Genomic DNA, 25169 nt, shown 5'->3' on the forward strand with positions numbered 1-25169 from the left:
TTGAACAGCAAAATAAAACTTTCTAAAAATCTTGCTATGAAACCAGAAAACAAAGTATTCAACTAAGAGAATGTTCATAGAAAGTTCTGTATTAATTACCCTCTATAAAACCAGTGTAGTATTATGTGCTTATGCATGCTCCCTGCACTTCATCCTCCCAAGGGAGGCACCATGGGCCATAAAACTTTAAAGCGCAGAATACCAAATCACATGAGCCAACACCTCCCTTCTCTCTTACCCTAAAGAGGTTTTATTCTTTTTTTTTTAAATCTCCCATGATGTGTACAATTCTGAAAGCAGAGGTAAAATTCTAAAATCTATACTCAATTCAAATAGTCACCATTTACAGGATGCCTTTTATGAAAACAGTATTACACTAGGTGCTCAATCAATAGGCTTACTCTGAACTGTATATGACTAGTCATACCTCCAAGAAAACTATTAAAGTGTAATTTTGAACAATAATGAACAGAAGATTAAACCCCAGCTTCTATTTTTATGTTTGTGATTACAACCTGATGTTAGTTATCTGTTCTTTTAAGCCTCCTTGAGGGACCCAGCTGTCCTGTGGCTATAAAACACAGGCATGTGTGTGTATACCCCTACATATGTGTACACACATGTATATACACCTAGACATGTGTGCTCCTGCCTGTGTATACGTATGTGTAGACACACATGTATGTACACGTGCGCATGTGTGCACGCACGTGGAGCAAGAGAAAGAGATACTCTTCTCAACAGCACAACTAACTGCCACAGAAAAGGCTTCTGTCTTCCACTCTGATACCAAATCAGGCAGCGGTGAATCGGCCCAAAAGCTTTTAAAGAGGAAAAGGAGAATGGCTGTGTAAGCACTGTCTCAATCACGACTCCAAATATAGCACTTTATGGGGATGTGCAGCCATGGGTTCAAAAGGAAGAGGAGTATGACAGGCCAATGGGTTCCCCTTAATCAGTTTTTAAACTGTGCTATTTCCAGAATTTTAGGTTCATGCTGAATACAAATTCGATGTTTTTTAGAAACATTACGGTGGGTAAATTTTCCCACTGTGCATTATGAAGATGTCAATTTTAATACTGGGGAAAGAATATTAGGAACTCAAACAGGCAGAATCTTAAAACTCCTATTTTCAAATTTCAGTTTTTCCAGTTACAGTGTGATGGGAGAGTAACTCTGCTTTTCACACCGAAAAAGAACTGCTCACATGGCCATACTGTGCAAAACTGTGTTTTTTAATTAAAAGCTGCTTTTTAATGTTTTGGAATAACTATAAATGATACAATAATTAGATAAATTCATGTGCCAGTTTTTAAATGTTTGTCTCAGTACTAAGACTATTAACAGTATCTTGAGTTAACAGTGAAAATAAGGTATATACCGGTTTCAACTGCATCTCAGCATTTAATCCAAATACTTAAACTTTGACACTGCAACATAGAAGTGTCAACCAAAAACAGTAAAACATTTCATTATCATTATCTGGGAAATATGTGTGTATGATATATGACTTCATAAAATAGTTTTCTAACCTACTTCACAATAAAAATAACTAGTGAAGTTCTTGAAATTGACAGATGATGTGCTTGGCTGACAGCTCTAATTCTAGAGACTGAACCATCCTTTCCAGACAACCTTCAAATATTTTCCGAACAATAATTTTAGAGGCATCGTACAATTTAACTAAAACATGCAAAAATGCTCATTCACTTAATTAGGCAAAAGGTAGAATTCTTATTTTCATGTTTTATTTCAAAAAACCAAAACTCACAGTACCAAACCCTTCATTTAAATCAAAAAAGATATATTCAAACTCTCTCCTTGGAGCACACTACTGACTCCTGTAAAGGAAATTATACCTATATTAACTCTAACCCGGAAATGATAACATCCATTTTATTTTGATTCATAATTAATAAAAATTAAATTATTTTGGTTCCGTGAATAATCATGAACACTGTTATTCAATCAAGTCAATTATGATTAATCTCTCAACCTCTAGACCAAACTGTTCAAAATAAGTTGGTATAACAGTGTATCCAGTTGCCAAATCTTATTGGGAATACACTTGATCAACAACTTGGAATGACAAAATTTAAAGGAAGCTCTACAATTTTTCTGTTCAGCTCTAACTATTATGTGCTTAGATTTAATTAGTAGGCTCGGAGCTGATTCAAGAAAACACAAGCACATACTGTTGTGTTCAAGTCAGCACAACGCTCGCAGCAGCAAATACCGCCGTCACTAACTGAAGACCTTCAAACCACTATGCATCCAAAATAAATATTAATTAAGCAACAATGTGCTTAATTATGTGCCAAGCATGGGTATGGTAACTCTTTAAAATAATTCTCCAAAATGAATTACTCAACTGTAATTATCCAAAAGACTTCTGAAGTTGAAAAAAACAAAAAATAATCGTTTTGGGGGTTTTTTCATAGAAAACATAACTGGTTTTGCTATTTAACAACCCCTTTCCTCTCCTTAGAGTGTGTGATCGTCAAATCTCACCCTGTCTTTTTTAGGTGGCCCAAGTTTACCCTCTCCCTGTCAATCATACCACCAAATCTCTGGTCCGGGTTTAGGTCAACTCCTAACTCAGGTTCAATAAGCTTCTCACTATTTATCTGCATTTACATTTTCAATTAAAAAATATGCAAGCGGAGGCAGATAATGTGGGAGCACAGAAGTTGTGCAATCGATTGCTTCAATTTGGGTTCTGGGGCATCCTCTCCTGCTTCATTCTATTCAATTTCAATTTGAGTTGCATGTGACCAAGTAAATTTGTTTTCTACTATTTATTAGAAAGTAAACATTTGTGGGACTCCACATCAAGCATCCAGAAAGGATTTTGCATTGCGTTCTCTCATTTAATTTTCACAATTACCCATCAGGGCATAATTAGCCCCATTTTACAGATGAAGAACCTAAGGTTCAGATTAACTTGCCCAGGAGCCGCAGCTAGTGACTCAAATGGGATTCAAACATGACCTGTGGCTTCTCCCACAATACCACACAGCTCCTACTCGAAGTCATAGGAATTGGATACTAGAATTACAGAACTGTTGTATTAGTATCTAACATTTGCAGAGTGCTTTGAATTTCCCATGTGATTATACCCTTTGCCTTTTTGAACCCTCACAGAAACTTTACACAGGGAGTATTATTTTGCTACCCCCAGAAGGATTAAGTAACTCATCTAAGATCACACAGCGAGTTAAAGGCAGAACCCAGGTCCCCTAAGGCCTGGTCACAGGCTATTTCTACTGTACTACCATGATGGAATTACTCTTACTGCCAAGCCCACCCCTTCCTGTAAGTCAAAAGCTTTTCGAATCCTACCTTCTAGAGGTGGCACGGTGTTGAGAACACAGTAGGTGCTAGTTCCGCAGAATACACTTTGGGAAACGCTCTAAGGAAACAGAAAATAAAATGTAAAACTAATCTTTGAAAAAGATATATACTGGCTCTTCTGTGATATTCCTGCCAAAGATGCAAAACCTGAATCTAATCATAAGGGAACATCAGACAAATCCAAATTGAGGAACATTCCACAAAATGACTGGCCTGTAATCTTCAAGAGTGTCAAGGTCATGAGAGTCAAAAAGGACTGAAAACTGTTCTGTGTTAAAGGAGTCTGAATAGACAACAGAGTGTGACCCAGGCTCCTGACTGGACCTTTGTCTACAAAGGTCACCGTGGGGTCACCTGGCACAGCTGCAGGAGCATCTGAGGATCAGAGGGTAGAAATGTCTCAGTGTTAATTTCCTGATTTTGATCACTATATAGTGGTTACAGAGGAGAATGCTCTCATCTCTGATTTGCAGGAAATACATAAGCAAGTATGTAAGGATGATGAAACATACCAGCAACTTATTCTCACGTGGTTCAGGGGAAAAGAGCTCTTCACACTACACCTGCAATTTTTCTGAAGGCTTAAGAGTGTTTCAAAATACATGTGTGTAAAAAAAAAAAAAAAAGATACATGCTGGTGAACACATATTATGTGTATAATTTTTTTAATAGGGACCATATGTGCTGTACATACAGGAAATGTTTGCTAAGAAGAACCAATGCCATATTCATTCTGTAGTTTAGTCAGGATTCAACAACATTGCTAACCATTTCCCAATAGTGCGCCCACCTCCCAACTCATTCCAAAGGACTTAATGAGTGCCAACGAACTGAACGGCAGGTGCAGTAAGTCAGGAGGAAGTTGCAACACCAGGTCTCTGCTCTCAGGCTGCTTCATGTAAATAAAATTAAACTTTTCATGTAAAAAACTATACAACAGTAACTTTAAAAAAAGGAAAACAATTTCTGGGAGTCTTGACAGTCAGTTATTTCGGTCCTAAAAATATCCTTCTTCAGTTGCAGTATTAAAAATTTTTTTAGATTATTCATCCTACATTATAAACCAGATACGTATATACTTAGGAAACCAAGGACAGTTTATAAATTCAACTGTCACCCTTAACACTTTATATTTAAAATATGAAAAGCTCAGTTCTCTCACTTTCTAGCTATCCTTGGAAAAGTAAACTCACCTCTCTATATGACCTCATCAAAAAGGGTAGTGACGGTGCTCTCCTATCTCACCGTTGTTGGGAGAATTACATGGGATGATGTGTACAAAGTGCTTTAAATTCAAAACTACAAAACAAATATGAAGTGCTATTGTTTCTGTGCTTAGTAAGAATAATCCTTAACAACGTTAACATTTTCTAAGAACTGAGGATTGCCTGAATTTTTTGTGCCAAAGAGAGTATTAAAATCTGACTAAATTGACCTCTATGAATTTTTAATTTCCCTCTCTTTATATCCATGATCAAATGCTTCACCACAGAGCAGGTCTTTCTCCACAATGTGATTGCTAGCTACCAGGATAACCATCAGCTCCCTAATGTCTCTTCCTCTGTTTGATTTAATCAACAGTGATGCCTACTGATTAGCAACCTGTGGTAACATCTGAGCCTAAGAATTCTCCCTATAAACTATGGACTAAGCTCAGAATTCACGTATCCTTTGGAAAATCAACATTCATCTCTTCCCATGACTGTGAGTGTGGAATTACAGGACATTATAAAGAATGGCTGATGTAAAGCCAACAGCAGTCTGACTTCAAGTAACATCTGCAAGAGCTGCCAGCAACAGCCTTCTAACCACAGAATGCAACATCTCATCTTAATGTTTCAGAATTGAAACTTGAAATTTTATGATGTTAAAAAGAATGTGCTACATTCAAGGCTTAACATTTTCTGGCTTCCTATTACCCAAAAAAGATAGTGTAAATTTACCACTTCACAAGACACCTTAACAACGGTCTTAACATCAAAAGATTTAAAAATGACTAACATACAGTGGGACACACTAATGAATGGCTTCATAAAAAAATGACTTTTACACCTAACTTCAAAGTTCGACAATAGGTAAATGAGCAGTAAAACATACCAAATAACAAATCAGAAGAATTAAACGCTAAAAAAAGAAAAAGTAACGGAAATATCACAATCAACCATGACTTCTCTTCAACACTGGCATAATAAAGTCTTAATAGTTAACCAGAAAAGGAACTCACTCACATAAACTGAATGAAATCAAGTCATTCTATCCTCAAAAACACCAGGTTCTCAAGGGAAAGAAGCCAAAACACAAGAAAACTTCCATGAGAAATGGCTACCTTATATTGAAGAACCACAGGCCAGACCCTGGACAGATAGGCCTTTCATTCCGAGGACCCTCAGATCGATTTGTAAAACCTGCTCACAGCACCAAGCCAGAGGTGGCTCTGGGAGGGAGGAGCACCAGTCTGAGGGTCTGCAGAGTGGAGCCTCTATCCCAGTACCACTAACTGCTGAGGTCTGAAGCAAACAGCTGGCCTCTCTGTCCCCAGAACAATACTCCAAGTGCAAGTTCACGGACAGCCAAATCTGGGTCCTAGTCCACCCTCAGCTGCACATCTCCATGCTGCCCTCCCTGGCTGACTCTTCAGCTCAACCATCCTTCAGGAGCCTTCCAATGACAGGTCACCCTGCTGGTGCCATCTGAGCAGCCTGCATTTCCCTCTATATCACAATTCCTTCTACTTGTCCTACAAATATTAAAGGAGTACCTAATGTGTGCCAGACACCGTCCTAGGAGCTGGGACCTAGCAGTGAACAAGACAGACAAAGGTCCTACCCTCACCGGGTCCCTGCCAGTGGGAGAAGTGGGTGGTAAGCAGGGTAAATGCTATGGATATAAAATGTGTGATGCATGATGGTGAGACACCAGGTATGGAAAACACCGTTTCTGAACATATATCCATGCATGGAGTAAAAGGCCTCCTTGACTGAAGCATGAAGAAAGCTGGCTTCTCTCAACAACCAGATGAGCAGCTCTCAGCTTGGCTGCATGTCAGTCGTCCAGGGAGATTTTCTGAATGCTGATGCCCAGGCTGCAATCCTGACCAGGTAAGTCAGAATGTGTGAGGCTGGAACCCAGGCATCAGTATTTGTGACAGGTTCCCAAGTGATCCCAAGATGCATCCAAAGATGGGAACCACTAAAATAAACAGCTATGTGACTCTGGGCAACTTCCTACTTTAACTAGTTTCTTCAAGAGTAAAATGGGGGGTTGACCTTCAACAGAGCATCTCCAATCTTTAATGAGCATGTGGGTCACCTGAGGGCCTTGTTAAAATGCGGGTTCTGATTCACAGGTCTGAGTGTGGCCCTCGGTGATGCCCATGCCATGATTCAGGGCCCCGGTGATGCCCATGCCATGATTCAGGGCCATACCCTGATTATCAGGAACTAGATGGTTTTCTAAAAGATCAGGAATTCACTTAAAAAGATCCTTCCAGTCATAACATTCCTCCATAATTTTATGAATTCCTAACAGACTAAAAAAACACATTTGCCTGTTAACACAAACTATAATACAAAACTATACCAGAAAATCCAAGCAAGATAATTAAAAGAAACTACAGGGAAGGTTACTCAATTAATATAGTGTCCAGCATCTCTAGAAGTGCCCAAGAGGGGAGAAACAGAAGCTCTATAAAATATACTCCCTGCCTTCAAAAAATACTCCACCAAGTTGCAGACATACTAAAAAAATGTAAGGAAGAAACAATACATGGTTTATTAAAGGCTAAAAGGAGCCGATGGTCAGATGGTAGCAGTATAGAAACTCAGTAACTGTGTACCAAGCACAAACTCTTTGGAGGAATGGACTCTCTTCAGAGAACCTAGGTCAGGGTGTGACACATAGTTTTGGGTCGCTGGAATAAATGAAACCAAATGCTACATAATAAGAAGTGATTACAAGCTTTTGAACAGACAGGGTGCATGATGAAAACTGTATTTACAGTTCTTTGAAATAAGGACTCTGAATGTTTTAAGTCTCCACAGAGTCCCTTCAAAGCCAACGGAGGCCCCACACATCTCATTAAATCAAAGACAGAGAGAGGCCACAATGATATGCAATAAACCACTTGTATCAATTAGAAATGATACATTAAAAAACTTTTGCCACATATTTTATCATGACTTAAACTGATTCTTGAAATTCACTGGTCATTTCATATAACATGACATATAAGTAATCAAAATTAAAGCGGAGTCCGAAATTCTTAGCACCTTGACTAAACTCACCAGTGTTGCCTAGCATTCTACCCATTATGCCTAGATCAGTTAGGAAGGCTACTCGGAGCAAACTGTATCATTGGCTCAAATACTATAAATATTTACTTCTTGCTGGTGTAAAGTCCAAAACAGGTGTTGGTGATCAGTAGAGGGCTCCCCTCCAAGCAGTGGCTCTGGCACCCGGCACCCTCCTAGGTCACTAGGCTCTCCTGCCTCTGCGGGCCCAGGGGAACCATGCCTGGAGGGTTTTCCGGGCCAGGTCTGAAGTGGCACGCTTCCCTGCTCTCACTACATTGGCTAACATTTGGCCACAAAGCCACGCCTAATTGCAAGAGAGGCTGGGAAATGTGGTCTGGCTACATGCCCAGGAAGAGGAGATGGATTTCTTGATCAGCTAGCAGTCTCTTGCACAATGCCATTTGTGTGCTTTTTTTTTTTAAATACAGAAGAATCACTCCTTTCAGAAATGTCTTCTGTTAACCTACAACTCCACCTTTAATCCCTAAGGCTATTCAGCAGCTAAAACCAATCTACTAGTTTTTCTTCTCTGATAAATATTTTTCTAACATACTCAAAATAAGACTATCTCAAGGGCATCCTTAAAGGGATGTCTGGCTTTTGGTCCCGGTATCTCCAGTACTTAATACTTAACGTCTGGCACACAACGGAAGCTCAAATGATGGTTGAATTCCCAGATGAATGACATTCCCAGAAGCTCGTGGAAAGGAAAAAGAGTGGCCCATGTCTTATCATGGTGATGGTGGGATTTACTGCAACCATCAGCCTTTCTAAGACCCTCTCTCCCTCCCCTAATGCTTCCCTAAATTGCCACCCCTCCTCTAGTCCCCTAACAATCAAGCAGTAAGACAAAAGCTACTTTAGACCCACCAAGAACTAAGGGGTAAAAATACTCTTAACAGTGTTGTTCACAGACGCCAAGAGAGCCAATACCAAAACATTTCTGGCGAGAGCTCAGGCCTGCCAAACAAAAAGGAACACGAAGTGTGGCAAAGACCCTGCTCTGGAGACACTCTATAAAATCGGGCTAAAGATCTCTGAGACTGTACCCCTAAACACAAGTAACTTTATCCTTTTTCTGAACCACAAAAGGTTAGTGGGGGAAAAAATTAGATGGTGCACTACAAAAATATTTTGTGCTCACATATTACCTCTTTTCAAGAAGTTTTAAATATACCATAGGTGCTACTATAATAACCCTTACAACATTCCTATGGGACAGAGACAAAATTAAAATATGTACTCAAGTTAAAAGGAAAACCGTCTGATAGGTGGCTGACTTCCTACTACCAGGGCTGGCTCAATAAAAAAGTGAAGTAGTAACCTCTAAGGTAATTGGGGCACAAACCATTTTAGGCTCTCAAATTGAGTTCAACACCTAGAATTGAGTTCAAAAGCAAACAACTAGCTAAAACAGACCACAGAACAGCTGAAGTTCTAAGAAGCTTACACAGGAACTAATACTACACTATATCAAGCCTGATTTATGACCTGAGAAATCACATTAATTGATTCACTATTACCAGAGATTCATGTAAAGCATATTTAAAGTGATTTCAGAATGAGAAAAAAAAATATTCTTTCTAGATATGAATCACAGTATCGTTAGAATTTTCATAAATTTAATTTGGCTAGGAAGCCAGTATACTCAATATTCTGAAAATAATCAAAGAGCACTTATTAAATGTCCACATTTGTACAGATTCTAGAACATACTCAGAAAAAAACTATATAAAACTTAAAATTACACTATTTTAGCAGCACTTATCATTACTAGAACTAATGATAACAATTTTTTTAACTCCTCAGAGATAGAGCACTATAAAATATCAACAAAATCAGCCCAATAAACTAGGTATTCTATTTGATATTTCATACGATTAACAAGCATTTCCGTATATAAAATCCTGTGTTGGCCCCAGCAGGTAGCAGAGCAGACATGATGTCTACTTTAGAATAGGAGACACCACAGCATGGTTACAGACACTTGCCAAGACACTGGCTAGAAAGGAGCAGAGCAAGAACCCGGAGCAGGTCTTCCCACACACTCCTGTGCTGTCTCCACAAGAACAAAGGCTCTCTCCCTAAAGATGAAATAATGCTTCTCCATGAGGAAACAGTGCAGAAGTTTGGGCAGAGAAAGTACACAAGGCACTCCGACAGAAAAGCTAAAGCAAATGTAGACGCTGAGGGATGTCCAAGAATATCGAGTACCTAAGCAGGGAGTTCAGCATCCCAAAGGAAAGGCTAACGAGGGAAGGCACCACAGCACCACACATGCCTAGCGTTGATCTGGTGGAAAGATTTTGCGTGCGCCTCAAATATATTTCAGTCCAAGAACTACAGACCACCCATCACCTATCACCACTTGCTGCTGCCCAAAAACTAAAACCTCATCAAAACTAAAGGGGAGAATGGCACTGTTTCTCATAACAGAGCAACGAGGCATACGCCAAGAAAATGGTAGCCACACTCCCGGAATGGAACTCGGCTATGTGGCAACCTCACCTAATCCGCACACAGCCAGAGCTAGGAAGGAAGCCAAGACACACTCTGAGGCCAAAAGAGATTTTTACAAAGTCCACACACAAAAGCTCCCACACCTCACTCTGAGAAGGGCTCTCTGATCCGTATTCCTAACCTGATTACCACTAAACTACTCACAGTTCTAATAAGCTTAATTACCAGGTTGCCAAGCCCAGAGAAGATCAGAAACAACAAATGAGAAGGGGAAAGGATAGCTAGAAATCGACAGATCCGGTAGAAGCAAAAGAGTGACAAGGGAGAGCAAGGACAGATTTTTCACAAACAATAAAAACTGGATACAAGGGCTTGGAAGGTACAGCAGTTTGGGGTCATTTATGATAAAAGCAAACACTACTCAAAAGGCCCTAAAAATAGCACAGTATTAAATAAAGCCCAGTTCAATAACTTAGGTACAAGATAACAAACCCATGTTAACAAGTAAAATGTACATTAAAGTCCACATATCCTACTGAACCTGGGGTTGGGGGGAGAAAGCAGTTTAACACCTTTGTTTGCATACCACTTTACAGTCCGTAAAATACTTCCACATGAAACCTCATTTGGTCCTCACTAACATGCTAAGGCAAGCAGGGCAGATACCTCCACTGACCAAGAATTTGCTGGTAAATTATTCAATTTTAGCAAGGCAGAAGGGTTTATCAATGGCACTTATAATACAGTCTGTTAATCTGTTCAACAGGAAAGAGCACCTCAAGAGGCACCTACCCACTTTGTTAAGGATGGAGAGAGAGGACAGGGAAGGTCTCCTGAGAAATGTCACCAACAACTGTACCTGAACTCAACACTCACCTGGACCTTCACCTCCAAAACTTCCCTCTCTAAAACTTCCCATCCCGCCATCTGCAACCTACAGGGCCTCTTTCTGAAGAACAGTCCTATGCCTTCGAGTGCCATCTTCCCTCCTGCAGTGGACAAACTCTATGATGAGCCCTCCATGACCCCATCTTTTTTTTTTTAAGATTTTATTTATTTATTTGAGAGAGAGAATGAGACAGAGAGAGAGCATGAGAGGGGGGAGGGTCCGAGGGAGAAGGAGACTCCCTGCTGAGCAGGGAGCCCGAAGTGGGACTCGATCCCGGGACTCCAGGATCATGACCTGAGCCGAAGGCAGTCGCTTAACCAACTGAGCCACTCAGGCGCCCGACCCCATCTCTTGATGTTAACATTTAACACTCACCTTTGTGTAACCCCTACCCTTGAGTGTGCAATTGACCTAGTGACTTGCTTCTGCCCCACAGGTCATGGCACAGGTGACAAGATATCACATCCATGATCAGGAGATGCAGACTGTGCCTTCTGTCTTGGTAGCAGACTCTCTCCGTTGCTGGCTCTGAGAAGCAAGCTGCCATTGCTGGAGAGGGCCGTGTGGCCGGGAACGGAGGCCCTCAGTCTAACTGCCCACAGAGAAGTGAATCCTTCAAGCTGTGTGAACTTGGAATTCCGAGTGTCCTTCCCCATTTGAGCCTTCAAATGAGACCACAGCTCTGGCCAAGCATCTTGACTGCATGCTTGCGAGGCCCTGAAGCAGCAGACATAGCAGAGCCCTAACTGAACTTCTGACCCACTGGATCAGAAATAAGGGTGTCCTGTTCTACGCCACTAAGTATGCGGCAACTGCTATAGCAGCAACAGATAACGTGTACATCCATGGTCCGCCAGCTCTCAGGGACCTCTCTTCTCAGCTTAGACTTCATCTCTCATGTCACTCTCATGTTCACCAGCACTCCACATTTACCACCAAAACCCTTGAAGGGATTATCTGCCCCCCCCCACCACCACCTCTTTCTCATTCTTTCAACTCACTGCCCAACTGACAAAATCAATACCTTTTTCTCGGTCTTCTTTCTGCCCAAACTCTCTACAGCATCACAACCAATAACCTCCTTCCAACCCTCTGCATTTATACTCTTCTTATTCTATTACCTCTGACCATTCGTTCTCAGGGCCCACTGGTCCTCTCCCCTCTGGTGACACATTTCTGTTCCTACATCCCTTCTTCTCCCATGACAATTTCACTCACTACTGTGTCTTCCAATTCTTTTGAACCGATTCATTCATTCTTTCAACCAAATGGCACTGCCCTGGGCAGAGAGATGTAACAATAAGCAAGACAAACTAGGTCTCTACTTTCATGAAGCTTATATGCTCTACCAGAGGCTGGGCCAGCTTAACTCTACTTGCCACTCCAGGTCTACTCACCTGCCCTGTGCCAAGGAGGCTACTCCATCACCAGGGCCCCCTTGCCTTCTGAGAGTTCAATGAAGAAAAAAAACCACAGTGATAGGAATGATTCCCTAATCTTTGACCCACATTTCAAATGTCATATTGTATAGGTATTACATCTAAAAGATTACTGATACATTTGTCTCCAGTCTCCCAAAACACATCCTCCTGGACTGCCTATCTTGGTTAGTGACCTTCCCTAACCTCATCTGTGGAGGCTCAAAAGCTAGGAGTCACTTTCAACTATTCTCATCTTTCAAGGCCCACAGGACTGTGTCTCTCACACACACAGACAACCCAGCCACACTCGCTCCTTTCTGCAACCCACTGCTACAAACACTCTTGCCAGAAGCTACTTTCTCCCAACACCAGCCCTTCCTCTTCATTCATTCACTCATTCAACCAACAGACATTTACTAAGCCCATCCTATGTGCCAGGTACTCAAGTCTCTGACTTAAGATGTACACCTAATGGAGGGAGAAAGAGAAATAAACAAGCAACTCCAATATAAACTCAAATGTGTTTAAACGTGGAAAACCACAGATGCTGTGGATGCACACAGGAAGGGCACATAATCCAATCTGAAAAGAGAGGGACGGTCCATGAGGCTTCCTGGACAAGTCTCACTGAAGCTGAAACCCAGAGGATGAGGAAAGTCGACAGAAGAGAGCACATGTTTGAATATGTGTGCATGTGTTCTGGAGGAAGGTGCAGCTTCTAAGTCAAGGCAGTGGCAATGTACAAGGGCCAGAACCAAGAGAAAACATGGTGCCCCCACCATTCAGAAAATGTCACATGGCTGGAGAGTGGAGAGGAAGCTGGAGAGGAAAGCAGGAGGCCCTTCTTAGCACCTTAAAGGAGAACTGACTTTATCCAGTCAATCCCACTCTTCTGCCAAAGGAAAAAAAAATAAACTCTAAAAGCCCCTCCAGAGCAGACAAAATAAAATCCAGACTCCTCTTTTCTGACTTTCCAAGCCCCTACAACCTGACCCCTACCTACTTTTCCAGGCTCATCTACCCACATGCACCCAGAATTCCAGCCACCCCCTGTACTCTGCTGGCTCTATGCCTTTGTTCCATTCCCTCTGCTTGGAATTTCTCCTCCAACTACCATGTTTGCCTGTCAGTGATGCCAGGTCAAATTCTACCTCCTTCCAGAAGTCTTCCCAGTTCCCCCCCAGTGCCTGATGCATTCTTTATGACCTGCCTTGAATCAGTCACATCCATCAGACCGGAGGCTTCTGGAGTGTGTATGAACTGAAGTGAATCCCAATTCCAAAGACTAGGAAAAATGTTCAGGAAAATATTCATTTTACCAGTACTGCATTCCTAAGTAACTAACCATGGAAAATGACAAAAAAAATTATTATTTTTGGATTCTATAAATACAATCAATCAAAAACCTAAATTTAAGTTTTCATATAAGTATCTCTAAATAAAAAGTTACACACTGCCTCATAAGATTAAAAAACATTATGTAAATAAGCTCAGAAAGGTTAAGTTACTTGTGCAAAGTCACAGGGCACTTAAGGGGCAGAGTCAAGTTTTACATATTCTTTCTAAAAAGCTATAAAAAACCAGAATATAACCAGAGCATCCCCACACATCTCACTAACCAGCTCCCCGATTACCAGAAACTTATCTTCCTCATTCTTCCCTCAGTTAATTCCCATTCAGAGCTCAGCTCCAGAAGCCTCCCCCAACCCCGAGGGTCAGTCAAATCCCTTTAGAACACACTTGCCTTCAGAGCACAGAGCTCTTCATGGCACACAGCACGTTCACTGTCAGCTTCCCAATCAGGTCCATGAGGACAGGTCCTGTGTCTGTCCTCTGTGCCTGGCACTTTATTATTACTTGTCGAGTAAATGAATGGACTTAGGAGTATTAACAATAACAGACAGTCACATGGCCCCCACAGGACTGTGAGACCCTAAACTATCTTCTGACACACCTGACAATGACAATTACATAAATTTTAATGTCACAATCCTATTGTAACATGTTCTAACTCTTGGGTAACTAAATATTCATATGTGGAATCTGTTAATTCTCTATTAATCATAATGAGCGTTAACCAGAATATCACAATTTTTTTCCGAGACATGGAAGGTATCAGCAAACTTTCACACCAAAAGAACACATACACAAGCCAAACTATAGGCTATGTGAAAAGCTAACTGCTCTCCTGGAACCTGAAAAGTCCAATTCCAGCCTAACAGTAAATTACAGTGTTTCCACCAAGGCAGCCTACCATATTAATAAATTAAAACAATATTCTTTTTAAGGTGAGATGCTTGGCTGCTTGAGTTACCAGTAGTTCCCAAAGCAAACAGCAGATCCAGATTCATAAAAAGGATTTGAACTCCCCAAGTTGATCCACAGATTTAACATAATCCCTGTTGATATCAAAACTGCCTTTTTTGTAGAAACTGACAAGCCAATCCTAATATTCATACGGCAATTCAAGAGACTCAGAATATCCAAAACAATCTTGAAAGAGAGAATAGGGCTGGAGGACAGACACTGCCCAATTTCAAAATATAACTACAAACTTAACTGTAACTTAACCAGTAACCGAGACAGTGGCCTAAGGATGGACATACACATCAATGGATCAGAACCGAGACTCCCAAATTAAATCCACACACTTATGGCAAATTGGTTTTTGACAAGAATGCCAAGAAACTTCAGTGGGGAAAGTATGGTCTTTTCAACAAATGGGGCTGGGACAACTGGAATCCACATGCAAAAGAATGAAGTTGGAAACCTACCTAACCTCACAAAATTACAAAAATTAACTCAAAATGAATTAAGAGACCTGAATGTAAGAGGTAAAACTATAAACCTCTTACAAAACACAGGTATAAATCTTCATGACCTTGGGGCAAGCAAGAGTCTCTTACTTAGGATATCAAAAGCCCAAGCAACAAAAGAAAAACCGCACCAATTGAACTTGAAACTTAAAACTTTTGTGCTTCAAAGGACACTAACACGAAAGTGAAAGAACAATCCACAGAACAGGAGAAAATATCAGCACATCACATATCTAGTAAGGGACTGATACCCAGAATATACAAAGAACAGCTACAACCCAACAGCCAAACAACAAACAACTGAATTCATAAATGGACAGAGGACTTGAACAGGCATGTCTCCAAAGCAGACATAGGATGGCCGATGAACACATGAAAAAATCCTAAGTCATTAGGGAAATGCAAATCAAAACCACGATAAGATACAACTTCACATATACAAGAATGGCTAATAATCAAAAAGATTATAGTATACAAGTGTTAGTGATGTGAAGTAATTGGAACCTTCAAACATTGCTGGTGGGAACGTAATATGGTACAGCCACTTTGGAAAACAGTCTGGCCGTTCCTGAAAAAGTTAAACAGAGTTACCTCATGACCCAGCAATTCCACTCCTGGGTATATGCCCATGGAAACTGAAAACATATGTCCATACAAAAACCTGTACGCAAATGTTCATAGTGGAATTATTCACAATAGCCAAAAGGTAGAAATAACTCAAACACCAACTGATGAATTAACAAAAAGTAGTGTATCTATACAGTACCATAGTATTCCCTCCATAAAAGGAATGAAGTTCTCAAATATACTACAACACAGACTTGAAACCACTATGCTTTGGGAAAAAAAGCCAGTCATTAAAGGCCATGCATTGCAGGATTCCATTTATATGAAATGTCCAAAAAAGGCACATCCATAAAGACAGAGAGTAGATTAATAATGGCCAAGAACTGGGCGGAGGGAGAAATGGAGAGTGGCTACTAACGGGCAAAGGTTTCTTTGTAGAGTGGTGAAGACGTTCTAGAATTAGATAGTGGTGATAGTTGCACAACTGCGTAAATATAATGAAAACCACTGAATTGTATATTTTAAAGGGTGAATTTTGAATTTTATCATATATGAATTACAACACAATAAAGCTATTATCTAAAAAGGAATCAAATCCCTTTAACTACTAAAAACTACTTTAATGGTTATGTTTCTTTAAAACATTATATACTTCTGGGCGCCTGGGTGGCTCAGTCGGTTAAGAGTCAGACTCTTGATCTCAGCTCAGGTCTTGATCTCAGGGTCATGAGACTGAGCCTTGCGTCGGGCTCCACGCTGGCCATGGAGCCTACTAAATCAATCAATCAATCAATCATTATATACATTACTCTCTTGTTAAGCAGAACATACCAAGTATTGCTTTTCTCAATGTACTCAAGAGTCACTGCTATGAACCGTCAATCACTAAGCAGCTGCATCTACACCTGCCACCATGAGAAATCAAGAAAAACCAGCTATGAGAGGCCCGATGGATATACCAAGGAAAAGCCAAACAAGTGTGCATCCAGGTGGCCACACACACTTAAACAGAGGCTGTTTTCTGTTTTCTTCCCCCACACCACCCCTTCTGCAAGTAGCGTCTCCCTTTCTTACTAAGGATGCATGTTTCCAACCTGCCGAGTCTAGTGGTCCACAGCAAAGAGAACAGTGAGGAAGCCCACCCAGGTATCTGACCTGGGGAAAACCTCAGATGACACTGACATCCCCAAACTGCCTTATTCTACCTGAGAACCACATGGGGCAAAGACTGTACAGACCATCTCATTCCAGTGCATCCTGCCTGCTGCACCAGTGTTCAAAGCACAAGCCCTAGGACAGTTTCCACACTCGTGGCTGACTTATTCCCACACACCTAGGCTGGCTGGCTGAGGATGCTTGGCCTCCTACCTGTAGCTACAGTGAACATTTTCTCTTCAAGAAGTTTACTCCCAATAACAACCAAACATAAGAAGTCCATTTTGGAGTCAATATTCTTTCTTTTTACCCTAATGGAGACAGAGTTTGAGATGCCAGGATCCCATGCTACAGAACCCTTCTCACACAATTCCCTCTGCCCCCTCTAAGCGGTCAGCAGGGCCATGGACCCTAACCAACCCTCCTTCACAGTTGACTAGACCAGGACGAACACCTGACCTATGGAAACAAAGCAACTGGCTGAGAGGAGTCAGTCCAATTCTCCATCTTGAGTATTCTAAATACAAACCTTCGGGACTGGAGCCCGATGACGGCAAGCACTGGGGCCAGAGTGAGGCCATGCAGGAGCCGTGCCTGGGGCCATGACAGGCTATGGTAGAGCAAGGAGGCTACATTGAAGCAGAGAAATCTCATCTGCAAGGAGAAACAGAGCCAACAGCAGAGCTGGCAGCTGTGGCATCCCAGAAGAGACTCCAGCTCAGTCCAAGGGGTCTCCAGAAGAAAAGCCTACTACGTCAGAGTCTCCAGGACAGTTCCCAAACTGTCTAGCTGCACGTCAGCTTCTGTCCTGGGAGGCTGAGAGTGCTTCTAGCTCTTCTTATACAAAACCACCTTTACTGAATCTAACTTGAATGGCCTGTGCTCCTTGCCGTCAAAACTGCTCTAAAGTAGGGTCTGTTACCCTCCGTGATATCAAGTGTCCTAGCATCCACTTTCTTGTAGAAATGAACCTCAGGGCCTGATTGCCATCATTTATTTATTGTGTGTGTGTGTGTGTGTGTGTGTGTGTGTGTGTGTGTGTGTGTGTGTGTCAGAGAGAGAGATTTTGACACACTATTTAAGGCACAACGTCTCACCTTGGGATAACGAAAATATTGTCAAATATTTACTGTTAGGAACTTACAGCTACTTTTCTCATTAGGTTTTGAACCCATGTGGAGCATGTGTGTGTGTGTGTATCTGTGTGTGTATGGTAAAATATACATAAAGTTTATTTACCAATTAACCCTCTGAGTATACCATTTAGTGCATTAAGTACATTCACATTGCTGCACACTGTCGCCACTCACCATTATTTACTTTTAAAAGCCTTCTAAAAATCATGACTTCCATTCTTACTAAACAAATGATTTGTTTATGCTCCTTCACCAAACGATAAGGGCAAAGAACCTCATGGCGGTGGTGCTGAGGTAGGCTGGTGAAGCGGGTAGCCAAGAACATCACAACCGCTCGGAGCAGCACCAGAGCATCTAAATCCAGACAGGGCCACAGAGGCTCGAGACTAAAAATCCCTGGAGAGGACAGATAACAGCTGTCAAGGATACTCAGCCAGTCAGAAAGGTTGCCACTATCACCAGATTTGCATCAGAAGACATCCAGACAGGCAGCAATGGGTCACATGTAGAATAATCAGATTCAGTGGAGAAAGACTGATATTCCCTGCCTCCCAGGATGCCTGGAATAAATCTCTGGGCCTTGAATTTGGCCAAGTAATCTATGATCAATTTCTGGAGGACGCCTAGGAAGATAAACAAGTACCTCAAAAATGTTGAGTGCCCACTCACCACCTTCTGCTTGTTATAGCTTTCTTTTTAAGCACAATGGCCTCTATCAATAAAATTAAATAGGGAAGAAACTTCCATCAGAAGCTCTGTCAAGGCAAATGATCCAACCAGTACATTTCCTAACCACAGAGACAGGAAGGATAGGGCAGAGAATGTTGACAAGAACACCAGGAACCTTAAGTTGCCCCTCAGTACCTCTAAATATGAAAAAAACTTCTGAAACCCAATATGTTCAAGGCCTCTCCAAATGCCAGGCCTTAGCATATGGAGGAGTATGCCCAAGAGAAGATCCTATGTGATTGATTTTAGCGGACTCACCAAAACTCCCCAATCCACGAGTTTCTTTGTTTTTGTTTTTAAGATTTTATTTATTTATTTGAGAGAAAGAGAGAGAGCATGAGCAGTGGGAAGAAGGAGAGGGACAAGCAGACTCTGCACGGAGCACAGAGCCTGACGCGGGGCTCAATCTCATGACCCCGAGATCATGACCTGAGCCAAAATCAAGAGTTGGATGCTCAACTGACTGAGCCACCCAGGCGCCCCTCCCTGAGTTTCTTAATAGGAAGAGTCATGTTTACTGAATTACTGGCAATCTATACATTTCATAAAAATTTTATCAACCAACTCCAGAAAATACAACTAAATGAATATAAATAAGACTACCTTAAACATAAAAAGTCTGAGATTAGCAGACACCTCTTCATCTGTAATCATATGATATGTAAGTCTATTTCTCCAAAACTGTGAACTCTCATCCACATTAGAATAAAGAGCTAAATGTGTCCTAGGGAACAACCAAGCAGAATGAACATTTTTGTGCTGTGCATCCTTAACAATAACTTTTTACATTTTTTAAAGTAAACATTCATTGACAGGTGTTAGACCTAAAAAATCAAGCCCTCTATGTACACCAGGAAGAAGGCCCTTCAGTGACCACAGTTCAAATTCCTCCTACGTAGCTTGAGCCAACAATATTCAGTCTTGACCGGGAGCAAGTACCTCAAAGAGAAAAGACACATTTACACAGAACAGAACTGCCGCACACCAGCAAGGCAGCCATAAAGCAAATTCCAGACATCCAACTTCACTGTCTACCAGCCTAAGTTAGGACGGGAAGGAACTTTACAGGTCATCACTAGGACAACACTTTACCCAACGCGTGAATCATCTCAAAATTATTACCAACTAACTCAGTACTCAGGACTTCAAGTCTAGGGAAAGCAGGATGAGAAGCTGTGCCAGAGCCAAGAGTGATGAAGTAGAATCTGGTAAGAAGAGAAAGGAAGAGGCTTCTAGCACGTGGCCTACATAAAGGGCAGCAAGAACAGCAGAAAATACACCTCTAGCTGGGGTCCTTGGTCCTACTTGCCAGGTTCCTGGCAATGAAAGAGAAGAGCAAGAGCTGGGGGCCACGGTGGGCTTGTGCTAAAAGCCACGTGGGATACCTAAGCCTTTCTGACTAGAGAACTCACCTAGCACTATTTGGTTCAGGGCATGACCTGTGGTAATGCTGACAGCACAGCAAGTCTTCCCCATGTTCTGAAGTCTGATATCAAAACCCGTAACTTTTCATCAATCCTGCAGTAGAACATAGTGTTGAAAATTAGGGAATGTTTGCAGAGACCCTCTACCACGAGATAGCCCTTTCTTCAATAGTATTTATAATTAGATTCCTTCATAGAAATTATATTTAAATAATTTTAAAATGTCTTCGTTCTTAGGGAAAATTATAATAAACATTAAGTCATCTTCAAGTGCTTATTCACATCTACTTGCTCTTATTTCTTTTCTTAGGGCACCTAAGGACAAAGGACAAAGCTCAATGAGAGACCACGCATCTCTATTCCCCATAAGCCAACTCAGTGCAACCTGAAGGAACACAAAGCCATCCAGGATGGGCGGAGACAGTATCTCTGAGTTGCCATGAGGTTTAAAAAGTCATCTCAGAAGCAACACTAGGTATCAATCAAAATGGCTGCAGTTCGAATCATCTACTCCAACCATAAATTGTAACTGAGCTAAAATGATTTCTAAATATAACACACTTTATTTCCAAATGTTTCTTGGCAATTAAATATCTAGAAAGTCAACAAACCCCCGAGAAAGCAGAGAAAATGAACTTTGTGAAAGCTCACCATTCATCAACTACAGAAGGCTTGAAAGATGCCACGTGCCAGAGGCTCAGCCTCAAACTCGGCCCTGCAGAGGAAAACTCCAAATAAGATTTCTACAAGAACTGCTCTCACGCAGTACTAAATTACAAGCAGTGACCTCCCTGCAGTGACCTCCCTGCAGGAGAAACGGGAGTCCACAGCCAGAGGGAGTACCCTGGGGTGTGCTGCACCACCCGGGGGGGAGAGGAGACCTACTCAGACACCCCGGCTGGCTAGCACGCTAGTTACAGAAGAACAACTACAGACTGCTGAAAATCTAAGTCTCAAGCAACAGAGTTACTGAAAATATTTCAAGAACAACACAATGCCCCTCCCCCTCCAAAAAACAACTCCAAATGCATTCCAAGAGCAATTTGAGTAGAACATAATTTAATGTCCAGGCCTCACCTCTCTGAAATAAAGTAGATCCTCCAATTTAGTCAAATTACAACCGAAATGCTACTTTATAACAAAGAAACTGCAGCAGAGTGCTCTGAACTTCATGGGAGAACAAAAATGTAGTGTCGATATGCTCACAACATGGCCCAATCCACAAAATCATGAGGTAATTAAACTGACTGTTTTTAGGTTTCAATCTGTTTTGCCAGAAACCCTGTCCAAACTACACTGATGCAAATCAGCATGAGCAACTACAGCTCTATCAAAACAACCCCGGTATCTTATCTTTTGTTTTAGCTTTTATCGCTGATTTATGGGCTGACTAATAGTAAACTGATTTGTGCATGTGCCAGAAGTCAGTTCAGGAATACAAAATAAGAAAAGAGAGTTAGAAGAGCAAATTCATGAATGAAAATGCTGACGTCATAGTTCAGCTCCCAGCAGAGCTCAGGGGAGTCTGTGAAGAAACAGTGTACCTTTTGGGATGTTAAATCACCAGTCATTTAGGAAAGGAGATAAAATAGAAAAAGCCCTTCCTCAGGACAGGGAGGGTGAAAAACAGAGAAAGAGAAAAAGCTATATTAACCTTTTCCCTAGACCAAAAATCAAAAATGCACGATGTGTATGCCACAAACAAGCATAACTTCTAAACCATGGAACTGCTTCATGGTCTTCTTAAAAGTAGTATTTTGTAAAAATATGGTTGGCGTGTCTCTAAATAGGTAGAATACAGTCCCATCCCCACCTTAAGTCTTCCTCCATCATATTCAAAAAAAGAGCACATGATAGTAGTTTTAGTTCTTCACTCAAAATTACCTGGCACTGCCACACCACACCTAATTTTAAGCAATTCTGAATATAATGGGGTGGGACTCAATGACCTCAGGAAAGCTACTCGAATTTTTATGGGCGAGGGGGAAAAAAATGCTTTTGTCTAATGATGTAATATAAACTAATAAAAAAGATTATAAAAATTTGATTTACTTAGAACTATTAAAAGGGGCTAGTGGTGTGGATTGTTCACATTTTTTCATCTCTTGGCAGGGCTGAAAATACAACCAGTAATACAAACTTCTGTAAAGTTTAGACACGATTTCCTAAAATCCTTTTACTAAGGACACTTAAATCACTGATTCCTAGATGCCTAACACTTCCTAGGAATCTTAGAATCCCCAGATCCTTGGTAACCTCTCCAAAGCACAACACTACAAGGACATCCTCTCTTCCTCACCATTCATATGGCTTAAAATAGCCATTCACCCAAAATGGGATTTTTTATTTTAAATTTATTTTTATTTTAAATTTAAGCAATAAACAATTTTGCCAATAAACATTTTAAAAAGAAGATCTTATTAAGTTAAATGCAAACATACTGGTTTTATCTGTAAATCTAAAATGTTAAAAGAGATCATCTCACATTTCCACCACAAATATCTTTGATAGAACATCACTACCCCCTTGTGGATTTGCAATAAAAAATCCTTATCTTTTATGTTCACTTTTTAAATATTTCATCCTGAACTCCCATTAAAGTTTACATTTTCTTCACTAAGAATGGTTATTTTATTCCAATTACTTTTTTAAAAAGAGAAAAAACATCTAACATTTTAAAATAATCAATCCCATCAGCTTCTTTATCTTCTAAGCATCTCCATGTTGGGGAATGTTCTTCAGACAATAGCTGTGTGTGCCAATTTCAACATGGTACCCACGCCAATATTCCATTTTTCCTTAGAATAACCAAATTTACACTTCCAATCATCACTTTAGATTATCTTCAATGATAAATGGGTAATTTCTTCACTAGTGCATCGTTTTTCTATTTGATAATTTCACACTTTATACCAATTTCTTTTTATCACTTCCAAATGGTTTGATATCCAAGTACCCCAGAAAACCAATGGGGCACATACATTCTCAGAACAATTTTTCAGACAAGGATTAAAACAGAAATCTAAGTTTCAAAAAGATTAATTCTTGATTGTATTACTATACTTTTAGAAATGGCACTCTAAATCAATCCCAATGAAGGAAAAAAGAAAAAATGGGGGGGGAAACACCTGTTTTTCAAAACTAGAAAGAAGGGCTTTGTTTTTCTCTTTGTTTTTAGTTGCAGAAGTACCTCCAGTTGTATCTGGATCATTCTAATAAAACACACAGATACATCTTGTTAAAAGCATACTGTAAAAAAGATTAAATAAACTTAAACATCTGGTTTATCACGTGTTACAGACAGACACCAGATTTCACTTAAAGTATAAATCATGTCTGCAATAATGTATCTACATTGCTACAGAGAGCAAGTCTGAGTCCTGACTAGTCCCAGTGCCATTACTGGGAGTTAGCTCCCCATTTGCTCACAGATGTGGAACACAAAAGTAGGAACACAATAACTTACTATTATTATGAGAAGTAAACCCCAGTTTTCATTCCAATGGTAAGGTGAAAATAAAGGAGGAAAAACAATCCACTTTTCAAGTGTTTTTAAGTAACTAAATACAGTCTTACCTTGTGGCATCTTGGCAACACATAAGAAAAAACAAAAGACACAATGTGTGGTCTGCTGTTAGATGACTGAATGCTATGTGTTCTAAAGGCTTTCACAGGGCCACCCCACTGAACACTGTATGCATAAAAAGTACCAATTAAGCAACACATCCAAAGCTAGTGGCTCAACTGTACAGCAGGGGCAGTCAGAGCTTTTTTTGGGATGGTTGTTTGGGGATTTTTTTTTTTTTTTTTTTTTGGTGAGAAGGTAGCAGGAACATATTTCAGATGACACTAGAAGTAAAATTGGTGGTGAAAGTAATGTCACTTAATTAATCTCCAAGCAGTAACATGTTTAAAACCATTAAGAACTCAGATCCAAACATTTCTTTCAAGGCATGTCACTTTGTACACTTGGAACTACAGGACCACACTGCAGAGAGCAGACTGAGGAACAGGCCCAGACCAGCACATCTCCTTGCAGTCACTTTCTGGGAAGTCTCAGGCAGGGCTATGTTACATGACTTGAAAGTCCTGGCTACATCTGAAAAAAAATAAAATAAAATGTGACTGCACTTTTTCCAAATGAGTAAAGGACTCGTGTGTAAGAGAACATGCAACTCTATCAAGAATGAGCAAAATACTGGGGTGAATGTAGAACCATTTTAAAAATTCCTCTGGCCATTCCATCTTATGACATGTCCATCAGTCGAAAGTAAATAAACAATCCTCTAAAAAAAAAAAAAAAACAGAGAGAAAGAGAGAGAGAGAGGAAAGGGAAATAATATGGCTGACACCTGGCTTCTCTTTGCAATGGGGTACATAATATCTCTTTTTTAGTCCAGGGTAATGAGCTAAAAAATGCTCAGGAAGCATTACCAATCTTTACACAAGGAGGCCCATGACCTTCTACAAGCAATGGCACTCAAAGCAGAAAGATGCAATACAACCTTAGAAATACACAGCCAGCATACTGATGGGGGGAAAAAAACCTTTTACTTTGTCCCTCCATATAAAAAACCAGGGACTGCTGTCTATTGTCAATATATACAGAGAAACACTGTCCTTACCAACACATGACAAATATCTTTGGATGGAAGACCATCACACTTGACAGAATGACAACACATCTTAATGACAGGACTAATGTGCACTACATCCAAGGATGGTGCAAAATACAGGGATTGGATAATGTCTGGTCAACCTCTATCCTGAACCTGATCGGACGTGCAAAACAAAACAAAACCAAAAAAAAAAAAAAAAAAAGAGGAAGAAGAGAGAGAGAAAGACAGATTACACACTATAACATGGAAAAGAGAATGAATGACCATGCAACCCTATTCATGTTATGTGGACAAAGAAGTAGAGCA

At 40.6% G+C, this 25169-nt stretch overlaps 1 protein-coding gene across 1 annotated transcript in view; it reads right to left on the bottom strand.

The window, feature by feature from the left end:
- The window catches only part of CAMTA1 (calmodulin binding transcription activator 1), an 867769-nt gene that overhangs the window by 836833 nt on the left and 5767 nt on the right, over positions 1-25169 (bottom strand). The window contains exon 2 of the mRNA XM_028108234.2: positions 3344-3413. Within this exon, the coding sequence (XP_027964035.1) occupies positions 3344-3413 (70 nt within the window). The remainder of the gene's footprint in view (positions 1-3343; positions 3414-25169) is intronic.

The sequence above is a fragment of the Eumetopias jubatus genome, unplaced genomic scaffold (assembly GCF_037043125.1).
Source record: "Eumetopias jubatus isolate StellerSeaLion01/CBP00866 unplaced genomic scaffold, mEumJub1_p1.0 scaffold_4, whole genome shotgun sequence".
Lineage (NCBI taxonomy): Eukaryota > Metazoa > Chordata > Mammalia > Carnivora > Otariidae > Eumetopias > Eumetopias jubatus.